The 21,298-nt window shown below is 41.7% G+C and overlaps 1 protein-coding gene across 12 annotated transcripts in view; it reads left to right on the plus strand.

The window, feature by feature from the left end:
• BEST3 (bestrophin 3) overlaps positions 1-21,298 on the plus strand; it is a 62,264-nt gene that overhangs the window by 14,072 nt on the left and 26,894 nt on the right. For 11 of the 12 annotated variants that reach the window (XM_055395058.2, XM_055395059.2, XM_055395060.2 and 8 more), the window contains 5 exons: positions 4,221-4,375; positions 6,341-6,418; positions 6,528-6,680; positions 10,295-10,375; positions 12,152-12,303. In XM_055395058.2, coding sequence (XP_055251033.2) covers positions 4,221-4,375; positions 6,341-6,418; positions 6,528-6,680; positions 10,295-10,375; positions 12,152-12,303 — 619 coding nt within the window. The remainder of the gene's footprint in view (positions 1-4,220; positions 4,376-6,340; positions 6,419-6,527; positions 6,681-10,294; positions 10,376-12,151; positions 12,304-21,298) is intronic. The other variant, XM_055395048.2, reaches the window with a different exon arrangement.

The following is a 21,298-nucleotide window of genomic DNA, read 5'->3' on the forward strand; positions in this document are numbered from 1 at the left end:
GATGCTGAATGCACAAGTTACTCTTTCAGAAAGAATTGGCAATAAACCCTGCTAAAAGTTTTGAGAAGCAGAGCTCTTAGCTATTCTCTTAATAGAGCCTAATGGGCATGCTCTGCTTTAAAGGCAAAAGACATCTGCCTCAGCTGCAACCAAATCTGCAATTGCTGGAATATTGTTGATTAATGGACTCAATTGGTCCTTTGGTTTGAAAGCAATAAAATTTTGCCTTAAAGTAGCAGATCCTTGGAGAAGGTGATGACACCCCACTCCATTACTCTTGCCTGGAAAATCCCATGGACGGAGGAGCCTGGTAGGCTGCAGTCCGTGGGGTCGCGAAGAGTTGGACACGACTGAGTGACTTCACTTTCACTTTTCACTTTCATGCATTGGAGAAGGAAATGGCAACCCACTCCAGTGTTCTTGCCTGGAGAATCCCAGGGACGGGGGAGCCTGGTGGGCTGCCGTCTATGGGGTCGCACAGAGTCGGACATGACTGACGCGACTGAGCAGCAGCAGCAGATCCTACTCCATCAAGCCACAATTCAAGTCACAAGAAAATACAAACATGTGTGTGTGTGTGCATGCATGCTAATTCTCTTCAGTTGCGTTCTGTGGACTATAGCCCACCAGGCTCCTCTGTCCAAGGGGTTCTTCAAGCAAGAATACTGGAGTGGGTTGCTATGCCCTCCTCCAGGGGATCTTCCCCACCCAGAGATCAAACCCATGTCTCTTATGTCTACCTGCGTTGGCAGGCGGGTACTTTACCACTAGTGCCACCTGGGAAGCCCCTGTGTGTGTGCATAATTATATATCTATATCTTTTTTTTTACTCTGATTTGAAATATTAAAAAGTCTTCTTTGGGATAAGCAATATGAAAATTGCTGAGCAGAGCTGAACTAGCCAGAAAACCAGAAGGAAAAGAGATAGCAAGAGAAATTCAAGCCAGATGCAATAGTAAGATAAAATTGCAATGTTGGGAGTGTGGCTCGGGTCTGAGGAACTGTGGCATGAAGATAGATACGTGAAGGAGACAGGGTAACGTGAGGATCAGCCAACTGATGGTATTGCCAAACTGCAGCAAGCCGGTACCTGTGGTGAACACAGCCTTAGAGACAAGGACAGTGACCACGTTCTGGAAACATCATTGCTCTCTGGTTAAAATGGTCTGAAGCACGGATGAGGGTAGCGTTCCATTCAATAACAAATGCTCTCTGAATTGATTTCACTAACAATCTAGACTTTGCTTTCAAGGGACCAGTAACTCAATTTCCAAAGATAGGGTTACTTTGTATAAGATGTGTAACCCTGCAGGAAATAATAAAAATTACTCTGCCTGTATACTCTTCAGTTCAGTTCATTTCAGTTCAGTCGCTCAGTCGTGTCCGACTCTTTGCGACCCCATGAATCACAGCACGCCAGGCCTCCCTGTCCATCACCAACTCCCAGAGTTCACTCAAACTGATGTCCACAGAGTCGGTGATGCCATCCAGCCATCTCATTCTCTGTCGTCCCCTTCTCCTCCCGCCTCCAATCCTTCCCAGCGTCAGAGTCTTTTCCAGTGAGTCAACTCGTCGCATGAGGTGGCCAAAGTATTGCAGTTTCAGCTTTAGCATCAGTCCTTCCAATGAACACCCAGGATTGATCTCCTTTAGAATGGACTGGTTGGATCTCCTTGCAGTCCAAGGGACTCTCAAGAGTCCTCTCCAGCACCACAGTTCAAAAGCATCAATTCTTCGGCGATCAGCTTTCTTCACAGTCCAACTCTCACATCCATACATGACCACTGGAAAAACCATAGCCTTGACTCTTAGAGGACACATTAGTGTCTGGTTCATTTTTCACAGCACCTAGCAAAGCACTCAGCACATTTGGACTGAACATTTAAACCCCCCTGCTTTCCTACCTCTATGTGTCCCTTTTCAACCAATGGGTTTGCTACACGTCAGGGATGGGGGAGGGAGGTACCTAACTCTTGCTTTAGTGTTTGCATTAAATAATTCCTCACTCTGCATATTTGCTTTCTGCTAAGAAGCCAAGAAAGGACTGGCAAGCACAATTTGATCCATACTCCTGAATAAAAAATAACCAGAGGTAAAGTTATTCTTTGGTCAAATGACAGAGATTTCAGCCAAGTATACAAATGCGGTCATTTTTGGAAATTGCACTGTAAATCCCAAGACTGGAACTGTTAGACAATTGATATGAAATGTCTGAGAATAGGCTTCCAGGGAAAGGGTGAAAGGTTGCAGTAGGTCTTGAAGCACAGAGCCAAGACAGGTCAAGTTCATCTATTGACTTCCTATCTATCATTAGATTTAATCACACTCTGCAAGTCTTTTAAAACAAAATCCCAAAAGGATTATCTAGATCATGCAACAACTTTGAAATGCACTGAGAAACAAGACAAGAATTCTCGGGCTCATTCTTATTGTTGAAAACCAGAGAGAATTCAGTTCCCCTGGCATGGGCAGACCTTTTCAAAGCTAATGTAAATAACCTGAGTGTTATCTGAAACTAGTCTCTTGTTGGTAAATACTCGCCTTGTAATTGTTACTCTGTTTATTTCAAACTGAGTTAACAGAATCTTCATTCAGTGAGGAAGTGATTTTCCAAGCATCGCTGTAGTTCAGAATTTCCTGCAGAGATTTGTAAATATGCAACTGCCTGGATCCAATTCATTAGATCACTCAGGAAGATTTAAAAGCATGCTTACCCCTGAACCTTACTCTAGACAATTGAATCAACACCCCTGGGGATAATCAAAGGCACTGGTATTTTCTAAGAGGCATTTGGGCTAAGACAAAGAAGCATGAGACTGTCAGGTGCAGCACTGGGTCAGGAATCTTGCCCTAATGGTGTTATGGACACAGGTAGGAAGGAGAGGGTGGGCTGAACTGAGAGAGCAGCATTGCCATATGTACACTACACGTGTAAAATAGATAGCTAGTGGGAAGTTGCTATGCAGCACAGGGAGCTCAGCTCGGTGCTTTGTGACAACTTAAAACTCTGATCAGAAGAAGACTAGTTGTGGAAAATATTATACAAAGCTAACTAGAATGCAGCCATTAAAAAGAATGATTCTGCTCTCCACATCTTAACAAAAAAATCTCCAAGATATAACTTGAAAAAAAGACAAATGGCAGACATGTATGGAGTATAAAGTCATTTGTGTTTTTAAAAATTTGGCCTATATGAAATCTGTGACACATCTCCGGAAATATACACAATAGCCTGGTTGTAGTGATTTCCTTCAGGGAGGGAAACTGGTTGGTTAGGAAAATGAGACTTATTTTCCCCTTTAATATTTCTTTAGCCTGTTAGCATTTTTGTGCCAACTGAACTACTCAATCAAATTTAAAAAACAATAAAAGGCCAAGTGTAAACAGTAAGCTTTTGAAGCACATATTTATATGAACAAACCTTTTTACATAGTAGACATTGCATAAATGTTTGATAATAAATAAACCTGCTACCTTGTTATTCCTCTCCTATTATTCAAGTCTCTTCTTTCGGTGTGCAGGCAGTGGCGGATGAGTAAAGTTTCACATAATATATTATGTGTCAGCACTCACTGAGTGTCTTTATGTGCAAAGTGTTATGTTAACCTCTTGACACGTGTTCCTCATCTCAGGTACTTCTACAACATCCTTGTGAAGTAGACATTATTATTTCTTTTACACATGAGAAAACTGAGGCTCAGAGAAGTCACTCAGAGCTGAAGCAAATTGTGCTATGCACACACACACACACACACACACACACACACAGAGTTATCTGTCAGTATATAAGGCAATGCATGTAAGCAATCCCTACAGAGGTAAATACTCCTTTTCTCTAATACAAGTAAAAACTTCTTGAGACAGGAACCGCATTATTTTTTATTTCTTGAATACCCCCCATTCTATGCTCACATAGTAGACACTGAAATATTTAGGGTAATATATTAATGTTTAGGGGCTTCCCTGGTGGCTTAGACAGTAAAGAATCCACCTGCAATGCAGGAGACATAAGAGATGCCAGTTCAATCCCTGGGACAGGAAGATCCCCTGGAGAAGGAAATGGCAACCCTCTCCAGTATTCTTGCCTGGACCATGGACAGAGGAGCCTGGCAGGCTACAACCTATGGGGTCACAAAGAGTGGGACACGATCGAGCAACTAAGACAAACATTAATGCTAAATCAAGTCAGTATAACCTATCTCTTTTTATTTTGTGTAAAGGTTTTATGACAGCAGATGAAAGAAAATTATTCGACCACCTCAAATCTCCTCATCTGAAATACTGGGTTCCATTCATCTGGTTTGGAAATCTCGCAGCTAAAGCCCGGAAAGAAGGTAGAATTAGAGACAGTGTTGATCTTCAATCTCTGATGACTGTAAGTACATTGCAGACATCAGTTAAAAAATAATGAATCAGATACCAACAGGGACTTGGATGTAACAGGCTGGACCTGGACGAGTCCGCTTTGTTCAATCCTGGTTCCAAAGGAACCAGAAAGACTGGGCTAGGATTAGAGCCCTCAAATGCAGGAGGAGAATATAACACAGTTTTAACTGAGGTTGATTGGAGGTGGTGGCTTAGAGGCTCTGTTTTAAGCAGAAGTAGGCTTTGTAATGAATGTTGAGTTTTAAGCCAACTTTTTCATCATTCATTATAAAGCCTACTTTGAATTATGGTTTTGGAGAAGACTATTGAGAGTCCCTTGGACTGCAAGGAGATCCAACCAATCCATCCTAAAGGAAATCAGTCCTGAATACTGACTGGAAGGACTGATGCTGAAGCTGAAGCTCCAATACTTTGGTCACCTGATGCAAAGAGTTGACTCATTTGAAAAGACCCTGATGTTGGGAAAGATTGAAGGCAGGAGGAGAAGGGGACGACAGACGATGAGACGGTTGGATGACATCACCGAGTCAATGGACTTGAGTTTGAGTAAATTCCAGGAGTTGGTGATGGACAGGGAGGCCTGGCATGCTGCAGTCCATGGGGTTGCAAAAAGTTGGACTCGACTGAGCGACTGAACTGAAGGCTTTATAATAGGGTTCCCTGGTGGTTCAGACAGTAAAGAATCCACCTGCAAGGGAGGAAATTCAGGTTCAATCCCTAGGTCGGGAAGATCCCCTGGAATAAGAAAATGGAAACCACTCCAGTATCTTAGCTGGAGAAGTCTATGAACGGAGAAGCCTAGCAGGCTTCACTCCATGGGGTCGAAAAGAACTGGACACAACTGAGCGACTAACACACACAGGCTTTGTAATAGGCTCTATAAGAAAATGTTCCTTGATTGATCAGCCATGTCTGCAAAGGGCTCAGAAGGTTCTGACACCCAAGAGGCATATTTGCCATCCCTAACTCCAGGATCCTGGACCCAAATCCCTAGTCAGTTCCCCAAAATTGGAACATCCCAAAGTTAATCCCCTGGAGGAGGAAATGGCAACCCACTCCAATATTTTTGCCTAGAGAATCCCATGGACAGAGGAGCCTGGCAGGCTACAGTCTACCAGTTCACTAAGAGTCAGACATGACTGAAATGACTTAGCAAAGTTAATCCAGCTTTCCACATGACCCAGGAAACAAAACTGTGTTTTCATTAAATGAAATAATCCTGAATGCATTTGAGAAACAAATTTATAGACGGGCTAGATAGATTTGTGCCATGACAGTCTCCTGCCTTCATTAGGCTAAAAGGAGTGAATGATTTTAAATATCTCCCAAATTAGCATATACTCTTTCTCAGTCTTAAATAATAACTTATGTTCAGTAGAGAAAAAAGAAATCAATGGATCTCAGTCCTTTCTGCTTTAACAGAGATAGATTTTCTGTCAATAGAAGTATTCTAAAGTCTTCATTTGTTGGGGGAAAGGCATAGGATGTATTTAGGGTTTTTTCTAAGATATTCAGTAAGCAACTTTTCAAAAGAGATAGAGGAAACAAAAAATAATCTGCTCTCCACATAATTTAGAAATGATTTATTTAAAATTTTAACTACTGCATTTCCACCCCTGCCTTGGGCTATCTATGTATATAGTGTGAAATTATGAATTCAATAGAGTAGGGGATATTTCTATACCATCCTGATTTATCTTAATATTTTTTTAAACTGTACAACTGTACTTATCCCTTTTGCACATCCTTGAATGAGGTTGATAGTTTGTCATTTTCAAAATTTTCCTTTTGGAGTGGCCTTCAGAACCAACTTCTAGTCTTTTGAAGTCCTGATCATCATTTTACAGGTGTAAAATGTATTTCTAAAAGCCACAGCCATATTCTGAATCCCATGAAATGTTATTTACCACACCCATCATCTTAGTAAATCATGTTTTATCTATTTCTGGCTTAGGAAATGAACCGATTTCGCTCCTGGTGCAGCCTTTTATTTGGTTATGACTGGGTTGGGATTCCGCTGGTTTACACCCAGGTATCAAATCCTTGGCATGTGATTTTTTCCTTCCATTGCCCACTTTGGCGTGCTGGCTCTCTCGAAGCAGCCAGGGCTGTGCTCTCAGTACAATTTCTCTCTGTTTCAGGTGGTCACGCTGGCTGTCTACACCTTCTTCTTTGCCTGCCTGATCGGACGCCAGTTTTTGGATCCCACCAAAGGCTATGCGGGGCACGACTTAGATCTTTACATTCCAATCTTCACTCTCCTACAATTCTTCTTCTATGCAGGATGGCTCAAGGTAGCCAACGGTCTCGGTGCCTGAGGCCGGCTCTACAATCTAGGTCCTGTTCCAAACTCTGCACACTGATCCCTTACTGAATCACTCATTCAGGAGTGAGTCCAAGGTAGATTTAACATTTAATAGCTGAGATGTTACTATTTTTCAAATGGGAGTTCAAGTGGCAGGGATGTGGTGAGTATTGTACTGCAGAGATCTGAAGCAGCTCATTTATGCAAAGATGTTGCTCTTATGGCCATTGATTGTGTTAAGTCTTTGTGTGTTCCCATTAGGATTACAATAATGTAATTAAAGTATTAAGTATACCTGCATTGATATTTTATACCACAACAAGAGACTAGGCAGAGCGAAAGAAAGTAAATAAGAAGTCTTGTATCTCAGACTTAAGCATGATTGTTATATTGTTATCTTGGTTCTGGGTTTCCCAGGTGGCTCAGTGATAAAGAATCTACCTGCAATGCAGGAGATGTGGGTTCAGTCTCTGGGTCAGGAAGATCCCCTGGAGAAGGGAATGGCAACCCACTCCAGTATTCTTGCCTGGAAAATCCCATGGACAGAGGAGCCTGGCGGGCTACAGTCCATGGGTTGAAAAGAATCAGACAGGATTGAGCGACTAAACAATCTTGGCTCTGCTCAACTCTAAATAATTAGCTTCTAGTCCCCTAAATCCCACTAGCTGCCCCACAACATTAAATGCATTCCATTTTCAAAACCAGAACTGAGACTCGAAGGCATTCATCAGAATCAAAACCAGAAACACCAGGATTAATGACAACATTTGGCTTGCCAGGAAATTAAAAGCAGGTCAGAGCAATGAAAAGAACTAGTCCAATCATCAGTGTTAAATTTTATTTGTCCCCACCACCATCTCCCTTCCACCCCAATGTATGTAACAATATCAGAAACCTGATTCTTCCCTCTCTAGTATGTGACAGAAAAAGGTCAAAGATTATGCCTTCCTTAAGGTAACTGAAATCTAAGGATAGTTTGAAGATAACTTTAATAAAGTAGAATTTCAAATGTCTAACGTTCCAATCATGTGTCGACACGCATATCCAGGTCTTCCAGGTTGTTGCAGCCTTTTCCCTGCAGATGCCTTTACTTTCATTGGTTTGAATCTTAACCAGGAAAAAAAATAAATCGGTTGGCATTTCAAGTTACCCTCCAAAGAGTAAAGGCATTTTGTGTACAAATGGCAAAAACATTTTTAACCAGATGACAGTGACTCGATTCTTTTTACTCATTTAAGGCGAAGAGCAAGAGACACTAACAGCTCTCATTTCTCATTAGAGGAAAAGTACACTCCACCTTTATAAACAGAAAATCACCACAACTGGCCCAAACACTCAATCCTCAATCGTTCTGGTCTTCTATTGTCCTTTTGCCTGAGGTGTGCTGAGCTTTTTATTCTTCCCTTTGTGCCCATGTGAACTGTTCAGCCAGGCTGGAAGGAACAGTCAGCATTTCCTGCCTTCTGAAGTACTCTCTACTATATTAACATTCTTGGGACTTCCCTAGGGGTTCAGTGGTTAAGACCGCTGCTTACACTGCAAGGGACATGGGTTCAATCCCTGGTCAGGGAACTAAGCTGCTGTGCAGAGTGGCCCCCCCACCAAAAAAAATTAACATTCTTTTCCTTTATAAAATATTTTTCAAGGCAAGATATGAAAAGAAAATCTTAGCTTCATTAAGAGATAGGAGACTCTAAGAGAAGGGAGTTCTACCATCCAGTGGATTGTATCTCAATTTCTAAACAGCTGTTTTGTCCTGACCATTCTGATATTTATAGATATCGAAGTGTAGAAAACCCAACTTAACCTTATGAGTAGTCTATTACTCAGTTATTTGCTAGAAATGGAGCCTCGAAGTGAGTAAAGGCTATCTTTGTGACAGTCAACTCAAAATCATGGATATCGTTTTGGTAGTTAAATGTAAACTGTAATACTATATGCAGGACTGATGTCAAGAAAGTGAAATTATGTATGTAACTAACTCAAGTATTTTCAGGACCCATCCAGGGGCCCATTTTATTTAAAGAAAACCCCAGGCAAGAATAGGCTTCCCGTGTTGGAATACCTGGGTTGGGAAGATTCCCCTGGAGGAGGGCATGGCAACCTACTCCAGTATTCCTGCCTGGAAAATCCCATGGGCAGAGGAACCTGAAGGGCTAAAGTCCATAGGGTCACAAAGTGTCAGACATGGCTGAAGCGACTTAGCACGCATGCTCGCACCAGGCAAGAAAGGGCAGACAACCCCTCGGAACTTGCATTGACAGACTCTTTCATGGATATTGCTGTGCAGCTGACTGATCCAGGCACCAGCTCTGCCAGGGGTGTCCCTTAGAACAGGGGGATATCCTTCTCTATCACTGGTTCTCAACAACGGCCACACATTAAAACCTCTTGGGAGCTCTACTCACTACTGATGCCTGGCTCAGCTTCACACCCATTAAATCAGAATCTCTGAGGGAAGGACCTAGCCATCAATTTTCTTTAAAAGCTTTTCAGATAATTTTGATGTTCACTCAATGTTGAAAACAGCTCTAAGTGATTAAACCTAAATCCTAAAAAATATATAGATTTTTTTTTACCAAGAAGTTTCAGAATCTAGGAACTCAACTAATCAATGGTGCTTTTATTTTATACAGTTGTAAGTTTTTCACATTTAAGCCCAATATAAAACCATACACATGCGCACACACACACACATCCAAATAATAAAAACATCAAAGGGAATGAATCAAAAAGAAGAACAGTTGAGTCTCATTTGGCATATAAATTTCTCATCAAGAAGGCTATTCAGGGGGTTCCCTGGCAGTCCAGTGGTTAAGACTCTGCCTTTCCAATGCAGAGCATGGAATGGGTTTGATCCCTGGTCAGGAACTAGGATCCCACAGCATGCAGTGCGGTCACAAAAGAAGTTGTTTTTAAAAGAAGGCTGTTCAATTCAGGAGCATGGTAAGAACATCTAATACTGACCGACTATTAGAAGATATATGATAAAAACCTATGTAACTTCTACGTAACCTGCAGTAAATCCTTTAAGTTAAAACTAAGAAAGAAAAAGTCCAGCTTTATGACTTACTAGCTCTCTGAATTATACACTTAGTAGTTATGTCCAGTTACTGTGAAATCTCCTTGTAATATTTTCTTTATTAAGTCTTTCTTTGCTCTTTAACCTTGCCCACAGTTACATTTTCTCTCATCACCAGGGCTTTTGTAAATTCTTTCAGAGCACAGCTCTGCACCCCTTGAAGTGCCTAGCATATTGTCAGAACTCCTTCGATATTTGCTGGATGATTTGTACTTGAGAATCAGTCTTTAAGTTCCTAAACAGCCCATGGCTTCTCCTGGATGGGACCTGCATTGTTACCAGCTGAACAGACAGAGCCTTTGAAGAGTAGACCCACACAGGCGCACAACTGACGGTCTGAGAGTTCAGTCTTGCTGACTGATAAATACCTGTGTTTTATCAACCCACTCCCACTCCACTCTAGGCTTCCTACTGTGAAAGGTGACAAAAGAAATCAGAGAGTGACACAGGAATCCTCTCCAACCTCCACTCTTAGTCTTCACAAGCATCGTGGCAGACTCATTCTATGTTCTCCATTGCAGGTTGCTGAGCAGCTTATCAATCCTTTTGGAGAAGATGATGATGATTTTGAAACTAACTGGTGCATTGACAGAAATCTGCAGGTTAGAGAAGCTTTTCTTTCCTTTATAAACATTAATAATCTAAACAGAATCTGAATGCAGGCCTCTGAAGTTAAGAGCTTTAGCCACAAACAAAAGAGGTTTGGCTGTTCAGTATGTTGCTTCCAGGTTCTTTTGAAACCTTACAAACCTCACTGGATCTCAATTCCAGTGAAATTCCATCCCTTTTCAATAGAACTTCAAGCCAGTTTTCTTTGTAAGTTTCTTTATTAGCTTTTCATAGCCTCTTCCATTTCAGTACGGACCAATATTTTAATACATTTTTAATCTGTTTTCAATTGCCACCTAAAAAGATTAAGTGACATAAAGTGGAAGCCATAATACAATGTGAGTTCCAAAATGCACATCATATAGATCCCTACAGTCAGATGTCCAGCAGCTGAACACTGAGAATGTGGGGCCAGGCCAACCTGTGTCTCAAAATCTCCCTCAATGGACCCCAAGGCTTTTACACTGAAGCATTATTCCTGAGAAGTTATTCATGAAGAGGTAGCATGAAAGAATTTTGATTTTAGACAAGATTCTCCTCCAACCATTCTCTTTCCTGAAAACCTAAGAAAAGGCCTTCAGCTTGTCCATTTGTTTCAAGTCCTTCAGTTCAGTTCAGTTCAGTTCAGCCGCTCAGTCGTGTCGGACTCTTTGCGACCCCATGAACCACAGCACGCCAGGCCTCCCAGTCCATCACCAACTCCCGGAGTTCACTCAAACTCAAGTCCTTGCTCGGCTCTTAAACAGTATCAAACATTTTACTGTTGGTTCATAAGCTAACCCCCATACACAGAGGGAAAGGGGAGACCAAAGAAAAAGGCAGACCAAGTTAGGTTGGTAAGTGACAGTTTTAACAAGCTAGGGAACTGACTCAACAGGCTTGTCTTGAGTAGATACAAGGTGAATAGACCTCCATATCTACCTGCCAGAATCCTAAAATTTGATATAGAAGCTTTACTGGGGTTCAGTCATGTAGTCAGTCCAGATGGTCTCAACAACACATTGCTCTCTCAAGATCATATCCTTGAAACAGCTCCCCATATGGAGACAATGGGCGGAATGTATATTCCAAGGACAAGGGAGAGAAGCCCACCCCATTACCCTGGTGCAGCTCACAGATCATGATCTCTGTATGACCCCCAACAACACATTGTCAGCCTGTTAAGGAGGAATTATAATGCCTACACTACTCACTGTAAAAACTGGATTCCCAGAAGTTTAATAATTTATTCAAGCATCAATTTGTTAAAGTCAAGAGGAGAAGACCATTATGACCACAAGCAGTATAGACTTGTTGATCTATTTTTCTAAAGAAACAAAAATTCATGGCAAATAAGAAGTGATATCAGGTATAAATGTACTTACAGAATCAATGAAATGGTATATTGAAAGCTTCAGCTTCCTATAATATCTGGGATTATGTGGTTGCTGTCAGGATACCCACTAGACAATTAGATAATTTTGAGCAAAGAATAAAAAGGTGTCTCTCCTGCCTCCAGATAAGATGTGCTCCACTCTGGAGTATGTGGCTTGATGATTCTAGTCTGGGCAGCTGTATGGCCTCACTTACCCTCACTGCCATACAGTGAACAACATGTATAACTCTCTGTAGCAGCTCTAGTTGTAGCAAATATAAACTGTGGACATTTATATATTCACTCATTCACACTGTGTTCTATCCCATTCCAAACTTCATTCACCCACTGGAACTTCTTCTTTCTTAATGCAATTCACATCAGAATTATTCTAACACTATACTGATGATTTTAGGTCTCTCTTTTGGCTGTGGATGAAATGCACATGAGCTTACCCAAGATGAAGAAGGATATTTACTGGGATGATTCTGCTGCTCGTCCACCATACACACTGGCAGCTGCTGACTACTGCATACCCTCATTTCTGGGGTCAACCGTCCAAATGGGGTAAGTGCATTTCTAAAACTTACCAACATTTAGAAAATAAGTACATCACCGTTCTGATCTTTTTACACTGTGGTCCTGAAGTTACTTTCATAAGAACTCTCAATTATTAATATCCCATAGTGGTAGCCTTTTCAAATTTCCAGACATAATTAATATGTCCAAGAGAGTGAGAAATTAAAATGACTGTAGTTTCTGGTTTAAATATGGAGTGTGTATATGTATGTATTTGGGGGTAATTTGCATTTCACCTTGCTTTTATACCACAGCAAATTTTTCTAATAGTTGTGAAACTATCTTTCTTTTTCTTTTCCTTCCAACTTGGAGTAGTTATTTAATTATATTGTTATTTATTATTTAATTATGACCATCATAATGAAATGCATTTTAAAAAGTATTTATTGAGCATATACCATGTGTAGGCACTGTGCTAGACTATTTTGAGACAAGTAAGCCTTAAGGTAAATTTTATCAAAAAAGTTTCCTCAAAGATTATGCTTTGATCAAACTGTTTAGTGTACAAGCCAGTCTCTGTTCAGTGGTTTCAAGATAACAATCTGTCCATATGTACTGTGAGCTTTAAATAAATGGGCTGAGGCCTTCAGTAAATCATGCGCAGTTCTTGAATAATTTTATTAAATCTGATCATGTATTTGATTTTGCAGAAATGTGTGAATGTGGAGGAAGTTTAAGTATATTTGCTGAAGGCAGATGCCATGGTTTCCAAGTAACTTAAAAGGAAGAGTGTGGACAAATTTAGAAAAGTAAAAAGAACCCCTCCAAAAAATTATAGAAGAAGGAAAAACTTTTACAGAATTTTTCTTATAATTTTTGGCAAAACTGTAGTTCATTTTTCTGAGGCCAGCTCTAGGCAGATTTATGAAGTGAGATCATGTCTAGAGTTACCACCTGTGACCCTGTTTCTCTCCCTCTCACACCGTTCAGCCCTTCTCTTTCGCTACTATTAAAAAGCAAAATTCAACTGTGTAAATTTTTTTGAAATTCCCTCCCTAAGCTTTTTTAAAATTTATTTATTTTTAACTGGAGGATAGTTGCTTTGCAATACTGTGCTGGTTTCTGCCATACATCAACATGAATCGGCCATAGGTATACATGTCCCCTCCCTCCTGAACCTCCCTCTGCTCCCCACCCCGCCCACCCCTCTAGGCTGCCACAGAGCACTACGTCGAGCTCTCCATGTTTTACAGCAATTTCCCATCAGTGATCGATCTTACATATGATAATGTGTATGTTTCCGTGCTACTCTCTCAATTCATCCCATCCTCTGTGTCCACAAGTCTGTTTTCTATGTTTGCATTCAACTGAGTAAATTTTAAAGGTCTTATTGCTTCATCCACCAATTCTTGAATTGGGCAGCATGCAATCTAGCAAAGATAAAGGCGCGCCACAGAACTATACAAATGAAAGCCTTTTATTGGCAGAAGGGAGCAGGAATAAGGAAGTTATACGTGGCAAAAAACTGGGCTGTTTATTGCAAGGTCACTTTCCTATAGGAGATGGCAGGGGTCTAACAGGCATAATACCTAACCAGTGCTGATCAGGCAATTCCTGATTGACTGGCTTAAGATTCCATTTCTGGGAAAATCAAAACTGTAATTAAGTCTTGGTTTCGTGACATGGTGCTTAGCATAAGTGACTCCATTTGGGGCCTGTTATCTTGTTTTTAATACAAATATGAGAATATTTAGCTTCAATCCAGTCCATATAATGCTTTACTCTTAGCTGAATGTCTCCTGCCTGCTGCCTGCTGCTGCTGCTAATTCGCTTCAGTCATGTCCAACTCTTGTGACCCCATGGACTGAAACCTGCCAGGCTCCTCTGTCCATGGGATTCTCCAGGCAAGAATACTGTTGTGGGTTGCCATGCCCTCCTCCAGGGGATCTTCTTGACCCAGGGATCAAACCCATGTCTCCTGCCTCCCCAGCACTGTAAGTGGATTCTTTATCACTGAGCTACCAGGGAAGCCCTGAATGTCTATTAAGGCTCCTAGAACCTCTGAGGCTGAAATCCCTTGAAGACTCAAAGAAAAACATGACTGAAAGTATAATTTCAGGCGTTGTGGCAAATAATGAGACAATGTAGGAGTCAGGAAACTCGCCTTGCTGCTCTCCAAGCACAGCTTGGTAAAGGTGGCTACTCCAGGCTGGCCTTGTTTATGCTTCTAGATGCCTGCTAAGCCTGGGCCCTCCGGTCCAGGGCCTCCTCCTGACCAAGGTACTCATCCCTACCCCAGCAGATTGCTCAGTTTCTATAAATAGTAATTCCCTGCCGTCTGCACTTCTCAGTCTTTTGTAATATATTCTGCAGTGGTAGTTTCACAGATATCTGGCAATCTTCTCAGTTTTGAAAAGTAATAGATGTTTTTCTGTCAGTTTGTTTTTGATCACTCTATAAGCTTTAACCTTCCCCTCCTTTCCTGTCATTGATTAATGCAAAGCATTTGAAGATCTGATTGTAAAAGAAAGGAGACCAGCACCATCGATAGGGCTGGGGAGTCCTTGTGATGACTCTGTTTGGACTGCAAGTGCCACTTGCGGCCCTTCCCGGGTGGCTCAGTGGTAAAGAATCTGCCGACCAGTGAAGGAGACACAGGTGATGTGGGTTCAATCCCTGGGTCGATCCCTGGGTCAGGAGGATCCCCTGGAGAAGGAAATGGCTGCTGCTGCTAAGTCACTTCAGTCGTGTCCGACTCTGTGTTACCCCATAGACGGAAGCCCACCAGGCTCCCCCATCCCTGGGATTCTCCAGGCAAGAACACTGCAGTGGGTTGCCATTTCCTTCTCCAATGCATGCAAGTGAAAAGTGAAAGTGAAGTCGCTCAGTCGTGTCCGACTCTTTGCGACCCCATGGACTGCAGCCCACCAGGCTCCTCCATCCATGGGAGAAGGAAATGGCAACCAACTCCAATATTCTTGCCTGGAGAGGACAGAGGAGCCTAGTGGGCTACAGTCCGTGGGGTCCCAAAGGGTCAGACACAGTTGAGTATGCATACATAAAATGAAGATTTTTTATTTTGGTCTCAAGATTTAATCTTGATCTACATATTCATCCTAATCATCATAATTTCACATTCTTATGCAAGTGTCTGTATTCTTTAGAAAGTATTAAAATATGTGTTTTGGGAATTCCCTGGTGATCCAGTGGTTAGGACTCCACGATTTCATTGTCATGGGCCCAGGTTTACTCCATGGCCAGGGAACAAAGATCCAACAAGCTGTGTGGCGCAGCCAAAAAATATTAATAATAAAACAAAAATATGTATTCTTCCTGTTTCTAAATATAGAAACATAGTATTAGGAATTTATAAGACCTTGGAGAAAATACATATTCCAAATGATTATTGGGAAGATTAAACGAGATGGTAAGTATAAAAACAATCTATAAATAACTGAAGAGCATTATAATTATCACTAGTACAGATCTCATATTTGTGGATGTCAAACTTTGGCACAGAAAGATTGAACAAGTCTAAGCTATTTTTCATATTTAACTAAGCCTGGAAATCTGTCACAGAAAATAAAATGCTTGAAAGCAAACCAGGAAGGAAGAATGAAGCAAACAGTTACCAGTTGTCAGAGAGATCCTACGGTTAAGTTGGCATATTCACTACTAGATAAGATGACCTACTTACCATTAGTTAAAATGGCCTATCTCAGTTTCACTTCAGTTCAGTCGCTCAGTCGTGTCTGACTCTTTGCGACCCCATGAACGGCAGCATGCCAGGCCTCCCTGCCCATCACCAACTCCTGGAGTTCACCCAAACTCATGTCCATGAGTCAGTGATGCCATCCATCCATCTCATCCTCTGTCATCCCCTTCTCCTGACCTCAGTCTTTCCCAGCATCAGGGTCTTTTCAAATGAGTCAGCTCTTCACATCAGGTGGCCAAAGTACTGGAGTTTCAGCTTCAACATCAGTCCTTCCAATGAACACCCAGGATTGGTCTCCTTTAGGATGGACTGGTTGGATCTCCTTGCAGTCCAAGGGACTCTCAAGAGTCTTCTCCAGCACCACAGTTCAAAAGCATCAATTCTTTGGCTCTCAGCTTTCTTTATAGTCCAGCTCTCACATCCACACATGAGTACTGGAAAAACCATAGCCTTGATTCTATGGACCTTTGTTGGCAAAATAATGTCTCTACTTTTCAATATGCTGTCTAAGTTGGTCATAACTTTCCCTCCAAGCAGTAAGCATCTTTTAATTTCATGGCTACAATCCCCATCTGCAGTGATTTTGAAGCCCCCCAAAATAAAGTCAGCCACTGTTTCCACTGTTTCCCATCTATTTGCCACAAAGTGATGGGATTGGATGCCATGATCTTAGTTTCCTGAATGTTGAGCTTTAAGCCAACCTTTTCACTCTCCTCTTTCACTTTCATCAAGAGGCTTTTGAGTTCCTTTTCACTTTCTGCCATCAGGGTGGTGTCATCTGCATATCTGAGGTTATTGATATTTCTCCCAGCAATCTTGATTCCAGCTTGGGCTTCTTCCAGCCCAGCATTCTCATGATGTACTCTGCATATAAGTTAAATAAGCAGGGTGACAATATACAGCCTTGACATATTCCTTTCCCGATTTGGAACCAGTCTGTTGTTCCATGTCCAGTTCTAACTATTGCTTCCTGCCCTGCATATAGGTTTCTCAAGAGGCAATTCAGGTGGTCTAGTATTCCCATCTCTTTCAGAATGTTCCACAGTTGATTGTGATCCACACAAAGGCTTTGGCAGAGTCAATGAAGCAGAAATAGATGTATTTCTGGAACTCTCTTGCTTTTTCGATGATCCAGCATCAAATGTCGGCAATTTGATCTCTGGTTCCTCTGCCTTTTCAAAAACCAGCTTGAACATCTTGAATTTCATTGTTCATGTATTGCTGAAGCCTAGCTTGGAGAATTTTGAGCGTTACTTTACTAGCGTGTGAGATGAGTGCAATTGTGCGATAGTTTGAGCATTCTTTGGCATTCCCTTTCTTTGGGATTGGAATGAAGACTGACCTTTTCCAGTCCTGTGGCCACTGTTGAGTTTTCCAAATTTGCTAGCATATTGAGTGCAGCACTTTCACAGCATCATCTTTTAGGATTTGAAAAGGCTCAACTGGAATTCCATCACCTCCACTAGCTTTGTTCCTAGTGATGCTTCCTAAGGCCCACTTGACTTCGCATTCCAGGATGTCTGGCTCTAGGTGAGTGATCACACCATCGTGATTAACTGGGTCATGAAGATCTTTTTTGTATAGTTCTTCTGTGTATTCTTGCCACCTCTTCTTAATATCTTCTGCTTCTGTCAGGTCCCTACCATTTCTGTCCTTTATGGAGCCCATTTTTGCATGAAATGTTCCCTTGGTATCTCTAATTTTCTTGAAGACAGCTCTAGTCTTTCCTATTCTATTGTTTTCCTCTATTTCTTTGCATTGATAGCTGAGGAAGGCTTTATTATCTCTCCTCTCTAATCTTTGGAACTCTGCATTCAAATGGGTATATCTTTCCTTTTCTCTTTTGCTCTTCTTTTCACAGATATTTGTAAGGCCTCCTCAGACAGCCATTTTGTTTATTTGCATTTCTTTTTCTTGGGGATGGTCTTGATCCCTGTCTCCTATACAATGTCACAAACCTTTGTCCGTAGTTTGTCAGGCACTCTATCAGATCTAATCTATTTACTATTAGTTCAGTTCAGTCGCTCAGTTGTGTCCGACTCTTTGCGACCCCATGAATCACAGCACTCCAGGCCTCCCTGTCCATCACCAACTCCCGGAGTTCACTCAAACTCATGTCCATCAAGTCGGTGATGCCATCCAGCCACCTCATTCTCTGTCGTCCCCTTCTCCTCCCGCCCCCAATCCTTCCCAGCATCAGAGTCTTGAACCCGAACTTCCAGATGTTCAAGCAAGTTTTAGAAAAGGCAGAGGAACCAGAGATCAAATTACAACATCCGCTGGATCATGGAAAAAGCAAGAGAGTTCCAGAAAAACATCTATTTCTGCTTCATTGACTATGCCAAAGCCTTTGACTGTGTGGATCACAATAAACTGTGGAACATTCTGAAAGAGATGGGAATACCAGACCACCTGATCTGCCTCTTGAGAAACCTGTAGGCAGGTCAGGAAGCAACAGTTAGAACTGGACATGGAACAACAGACTGGTTCCAAATAGGGAAAGGAGTCCGTCAAGGTTGTATATTGTCACCCTGCTTATTTAACTTATATGCAGAGTACATCATGAGGAACGCTGGGTTGGAAGAAGCACAAGCTGGAATCAAGATTGCTGGGAGAAATATCAATAACCTCAGATATGCAGATGACACTACCCTTATGGTAGAAAGTGAAGGGGAACTCAAAAGCCTCTTGATGAAAGTGAAAGAGGAGAGTGAAAAGGTCGGCTTGAAGCTCAACATTCAGAAAACGAAGATCATGGCATCTGGTCCCATCACTTCATGGGAAATAGATGGGGAAACAGTGTCAGACTTTATTTTGGGGGGCTCCAAAATCACTGCAGATGCTGATTGCAGCCATGAAATTAAAAGACGCTTACTCCTTGGAAAAAAAATTATGACCAACCTAGATAGCATATTAAAAAGCAGAGACATTATTTTGCCAACCAAGGTCCGTCTAGTCAAGGTTATTGTTTTTCCAGTGGTCATGTATGGATGTGAGAGTTGGACTGTGAAGAAAGCTGATTGCCAAAGAATTGATGCTTTTGAACTATGTTGCTGGAGAAGACTCTTGAGAGTCCCTTGGACTGCAAGGAGGTCAAACCAGTCCATTCTAAGGGAGATCAATCCTGGGTGTTCATTGGAAGGACTGATGCTGAAGCTGAAACTCCAATACTTTGGCCACCTCATGTGACGAGTTTACTCACTGGAAAAGAGTCTGATGCTGGGAGGGATTGGGGATGGGAGGAGACGGGGACGACAGAGAATGAGATGGCTGGATGGCATCACCGACTCGATGGACATGAGTTTGAGTGAGCTCCGGGAGTTGGTGATGGACAGGGAGGCCTGGCGTGCTGTGATTCATGGGGTCGCAAAGAGTCGGACACGACTGAGCAACTGAACTGAACTGAACTGAACTCATCGCATGAGGTGGCCAAAGTATTGGAGTTTCAGCGTTAGCCTCAGTCCTTCCAATGAACACCCAGGATTGATCTCCTCTAGAATGGACTGGTTGGATCTCCTTGCAGTCCAAGGGACTCCCAAGAGTCTTCTCCAGCACCATTGTTCAAAACTCTCAATTCTTCGGCGATCAGCTTTCTTCACAGTCCAACTCTCACATCCATACATGACCACTGGAAAAACCATAGCCTTGACTAGACGGACCTTTGTTGGCAAAGTAATGTCTCTGCTTTTTAATATACTATCAAGGTTGGTCATAACTTTCCTTCCAAGGAGTAAGCATCTTTTAATTTCATGGCTGCAATCAGCATCCGTAGTGATTTTTACTATTAGTTACAATGGCCTATTCACTACTAGTTACTATCGCCTATTTACTCGCAGGCACAGGCAAAAGCTAGGTCTTTTAGGGGAGGTTTTTATGAGATGTTTAACTGGACTTCACTAGGACTAACTGTTCAAGAAACAACTAGGCAAAAGTTTACTTGGTCTAGACTTTCTGCACGAATGAGGACCCTAAAGGGGGGCCTCACAATCCAGGAAAGGTCACTGCAGGAATTCAGGCTTTTGGAAGTCAGCATTCACAAGAATGTCCTCTTTAATCCATTAGCGTCACTTTTCCCCATGAGTATGTTATTAGACAAGATGTTTCTGGTTGCCTATGGCAGAAAACCAACTGAAACTGACTTAAGCAAAAAGGGATTTCTTTGATCACATCCAGAAAGTGGCCTAGCTTTGGATGTGGCTGGGTCCAGAGGCTCACGTATGTCACCAGGACCTGCACTGCCCTCCCTGTCTCTCAGTTCTACTTTTCTCTCCACTGGCTCAGGTTCCAGGCAGGCTCTCCCTTCCTGATGGCAGACAGACAAGATGGTAGTCAGCAGCTCCAGGTGTACAACCTATCTTCTTAACAAATGCTGTGGAAAAACCACATCTCTTTTTCAACTCTGAAAACTAGAGTACTGGATTCATTATGATTGGCTAGGTTTGGTGAACATGTCTGTTTCTGAACCAATAACTATCAACAAGAAAACACAATATTTTGATTAGCTAATGTTGTTTCATGCATACATCTTTGGACCAAGGGGTATGGTCAGCTCCAACCAACAAAATGGAGCAGGTGATGCTGGCGAGAAAGATGAAGGTGCTATTTCAGGAGAAGGCTGAATGGTCTGCTGGGTTGGTGAAGACAATAGGTGTCCTCTAAAATCTTAAAAGATAATTCACTAAGCATCAAATTTTTCACTCACCAAATACAACATTGATACCAAGTCAATCATCTGAGTGAGGTTCATGGAAAAGGCAGTAAAAGTAAGGATTATTATAGCACAGGCAGTTGATGATGACTGAGCCAATAAGTTTTTCTCACGTTTGGATGAAGACTAGGTGTCGGCATGCTATGGATGCAAACATCTCAATGGGCATTTAAAATCCCTTCCTGAATATTTTTATAAAATTTCTTATTCTTTTTAAGATATATGTTCCAGCACATTTAATTCAGAAATCAGATTTCCCTCATCTTTTCCTATCAATGTTTCAGGTTTGTAATCACAATTCCCATGATTCAGAAATTCCAAACTGGAGGCACTGTCTTTGAGTAACTGAATAACAATATTACTATCCAAGGGCAACCTGAGAAATTACTCCGCCTCATACATTTTTTCACATTTAGCATGCTACACATATCCACATAAAAAGGAAACTCCTTGGAGACAATTTCTTTGTTCTCTATATTCAGGAACATGTTCAAAATATTGCTCTATTTTTACACATTTTTCAAATATACGTTACTGAAATAAAGTAATTCCTCATTTTTATCTCAAGTGCAAAGTTAAATTATCATTTTCTTTGTGTCTTCACATAAGGAGCATACATG

Source organism: Moschus berezovskii, chromosome 6 (genome assembly GCF_049115385.1).
Source record: "Moschus berezovskii isolate FMDL1 chromosome 6, NW_MosBer_1.0, whole genome shotgun sequence".
Lineage (NCBI taxonomy): Eukaryota > Metazoa > Chordata > Mammalia > Artiodactyla > Moschidae > Moschus > Moschus berezovskii.